This window comes from Gavialis gangeticus, unplaced genomic scaffold, assembly GCF_001723915.1.
Source record: "Gavialis gangeticus isolate Ggan-Ray unplaced genomic scaffold, GavGan_comp1, whole genome shotgun sequence".
NCBI classification, from domain to species: domain Eukaryota; kingdom Metazoa; phylum Chordata; order Crocodylia; family Gavialidae; genus Gavialis; species Gavialis gangeticus.
Window position 1 is genome coordinate 45,545,317 of NW_017729030.1, and position 3,629 is coordinate 45,548,945.

Consider the following 3,629-nt stretch of genomic DNA (forward strand, 5'->3'; position numbering starts at 1 on the left):
GGCGGGTGGGGGGGGGGACATAAAATTCCTCTGATTCCCAGTTGTATGATTATATTAATATCTACCAGGGACCTAATAATTGTGCCACTTCATAGTAATACAATTGTGAAGCTTCCTGTTAAACTAACCAAATGCTAACTATAACTAAATTCTTCAAGTGTTTAACGGTGCAACTCGACCCTGCATTTTGCCAGTTTAATTAGTACGGTGTCAGATGCAGCTAAAATGAAAGAGTTTTCATTCCTTCTGCTGTGAAAAATTCTATGTTCTAGGAAACTCAGACAATTTCAACACGTTTACTGATACTTTTATTCATGTTTATTAGCCCAGGTCAGGATGGATTTGATTTAAATCAAATCAACTTGATTTTAAATCACTGGTAAGGAAGCCTCAATTTTAACCATAGCTTTCTACAGAAAGTGCATTCTTGTTGTTTGTATAACCTTAATATATATTATTCACAGCTTAGAGAGAGGTTTCAATTATAGAAAGTACGCACTACATTTTAAAGCAGTGATTTATTGTGATATTTTTTTTCAGATCAATTTTGCAGCTGCATCAGAAAACTGAATTATGATTTGGTTATTTTATTTACCAAAGCTACTTGAGGCAGATACTTGTGAAGTCATTGGGAGGTGAACTGTCTCCAACTCACTAGATTAATCATGGATATTTGGGGGGATGTTTTTGCCATGCTGTGTTAGGAGGACATCAAATGAGTGTCACAGCCACATGTTTTTAACTTGGGGAGTTTCTTCACTTCTTTCTAGACTTCTTTTCTATTTTATTGCCTGGCAAGCCTGCTGTCAGTGATAGATTTTTCCCTTCTACCATACCATTCCCTCACTAGATCTCAAGTTAGTGGAGAGGCTATACTCAGAAACTTACTCCTCAAGGCTTCTGGAATATTCTGCTCAAAATGTTTCTCTTCTGTTTCTCCTGCCCCTCCCTCCTTGTATTTATCTCCAGACTCCTTCTTGCCCAAATCTACTCCAGCTCCAGTCCTCTATTCATTTAAATTCTTGGAACTTTGTACTTTTAGAGAGAGGTAAGGGCTTGACTGTGTACACAAACTTGCAAAGACACAATAGGGCCAATGGGTAGGTAATATCAGGTCTCTTATCTCTCATCTCCATGTACTGCTGTTAACAAGGATGTGATTTCTGGAGACACACGTCCACTTTGAGACCTGAAACTAGGCATCACAGAGATGTTTAATGCTAGTCTAGACTCAGCACTGAGTCCCACTGGATAGAGTGGTTTTCTTTAATCTTTACTAACCTATAAAGGAGCCTCTGAGAACCCTGTAAGATTAGGCCTCTGTTATATTCCATGGCCTGTTGTGACCTATTTCTAAAAACGGTTGCATAAATATATTGTCTCAAATAGTATATACAGTAACAGCTGTGTTATCTGGCACCCTACAAACTGGCATGCTCTATGAACTGGCATGCCAGTTTGTAAGGTAAAAGTGAAACCAGAAGTGCCCACAGTAGGCACTTTTGGTTTCGCCGAGTCCTCGCAGTCAGGGGCATAGCAGCCTGTGCGGGGGCCCCCCTCCCTGTCCTCCAGCACACTGACGTGGCAGGGGGGACAACGATGCACTGGACGTAGCAGGAGAGGTGGTGGCCTGAACAGGCAAAGATGCCTGTTCAGGCCTCTCAGGTAATTGGCACATTTGGTTATCCAGTACACCACATTCTCCGTGGGTGCTGGATAGCAACACTTTTGCTGTAATTAGAAGTTGTAGTCTATTCCATGATATCTTTGAGCTTTAACATATCTTAAATTAAAGCTATGTTTATATAGGTAGGTCTTTTTTTTAAAAAAAAGAGCATCTTAATCAAAAAAGAAAATTTAAAAGTACGATTTTAAATTTAAAAAAAAATCTGATTTTAATTTAAAAAATTCGTTTTGTTTTTTTGTTTTTATCTACCCTGGTCCAGGTAGTGACATAGTTACCCATCTTCAATGTTAATATTTGCAAGAAACTGTGAATATTATTATATCACAAGTTGGAAATAAAGTAACAATTTAATGGCAAATCAGTTTGGGATATGAAGTTTCTAATTATTTTCTGGTTTGTTTGTTTGGGGTTTTTTCCTTGTCTTATTGATTACTTATTTGAGAGAGTTAAAAAAAAAAAAAAAATGTACTCTGGCATGTGAGAAATAAGCTTTCTGATAATTGGTTTGTTTTTTTTTATTAGCGATTTTAATTTATTATTCTTTAATTTCAGGAACAAGAACTTAGTGCTCGAACACAGGCACTTCAAGCTGCCTCAGCCTCATGCTCTTTTCGACCCAATGGATTTGATGATAATGATCCCCCAGGAAGTTGTGGACCAACAGGTGGAGGGGGTGGGGGAGGATTTAGTACAATTGGTAGATTAGTTTTTTGACTCTGACGAAGATCTGGAATACACTGAACAGCCCATTACTGCTTAGGACTGTTAAAATACTGAACTGTATCAAATGTTGTACCAAGTTCTGAGATGTGATCCTTGTTTAAAAACAAATGTTGATTTTTTATTTTTTTTTTCCAGTTTTGTTCTTATTTGAAATAAACGAGTGCATCATGGAAAAATCTACCTCTTCAAAATCCAGTTGCTTTTATAGTAAGACAGACTTGGCCAAAAGACTAAATGAAAATGTGTATGTAATTCCTGATGACGCTGCATTGAACTTAATAAATGTACTTAAATCAATTTGTATACCCCAACTAACTTAATGAAGGAAGAGTTCACTTTTATTCTTAAGAGATACTATCATTTTAACATGCCAGTCCTTTCAGTTGAGTTTAATTACATACAGAAATCTATGAATTCTTAAAGGTGCCAGAAAGGGTGCAACCTTATAATGAAGGCAATAAGTTAAAATGTGACCTGCTACAGTACTTTCCAGAATAAGTTATTCAAATTCACTATATTTCAAGTACAGATGTTTTTAAAAAAATCATTTATACCTGTTTGCTAAATCATTTTCAGAGAAGAAATGCATGGTCTTGTTGGAGAAATGTTTTTAACTAGAAATTGCTAACTTTGTAGTATTTCTAATTGTTTTGAGGGTTTTTAAATTATTTCAGGGAGTATATCTGCTGTGTATTTGAAAGAAGGTCTGTATGTGCCTTGCAGTACTGTAACTAAAACACAAAACTTTCTGAGGCTGCAGAAGAGTTAAAGAACATAAAATGTTAGAAATCAATTTTGTGTTGTCAATATTAGGACTTAATACATTTTTGGAAAGTTATTAGATTTTCCAGAAGTAAAATCTGGTGGTTCTAAAAAGAGTAAGTTTTGTTGTCCATTATTTTTCTTTCGGAAAGAAATGCATCGTAACTTTTGTGGCCAGTATTACTATGAGAGCTGGTAATAAATATTGATCCATATATGCAGAACCATAAACTATTTTTCCAAAAGGCTGATGTGCCCATTAATATGAAGGGGTCATGAGTTCTAAAGCTGTCTTAATCTTCTAGTATCAAGATACTTTTATTTGTTCCTTGAGAAGTACAGAGGCAAAGGAGTTAAACTATAAGATACATTCTATGTGAAAGATTATAACCAAAGCAAGATGTTAAGAAACTGAAATTAAGTACACATACACTTTACTTTGGGGGGGGGGGGGGGG

The 3,629-nt window shown here is 36.0% G+C and overlaps 1 protein-coding gene across 2 annotated transcripts in view; it reads left to right on the plus strand.

Moving 5' to 3' along the window:
• Positions 1 to 3,286, plus strand: part of USP38 (ubiquitin specific peptidase 38) — a 35,937-nt gene extending 32,651 nt beyond the window's left edge. For both annotated transcript variants that reach the window (XM_019522135.1, XM_019522136.1), the window contains one exon: positions 2,240 to 3,286. In XM_019522135.1, the coding sequence (XP_019377680.1) occupies positions 2,240 to 2,401 (162 nt within the window). In that variant the 3' untranslated portion in view covers positions 2,402 to 3,286. The remainder of the gene's footprint in view (positions 1 to 2,239) is intronic.
• Positions 3,287 to 3,629: the final 343 nt, after the last annotated feature.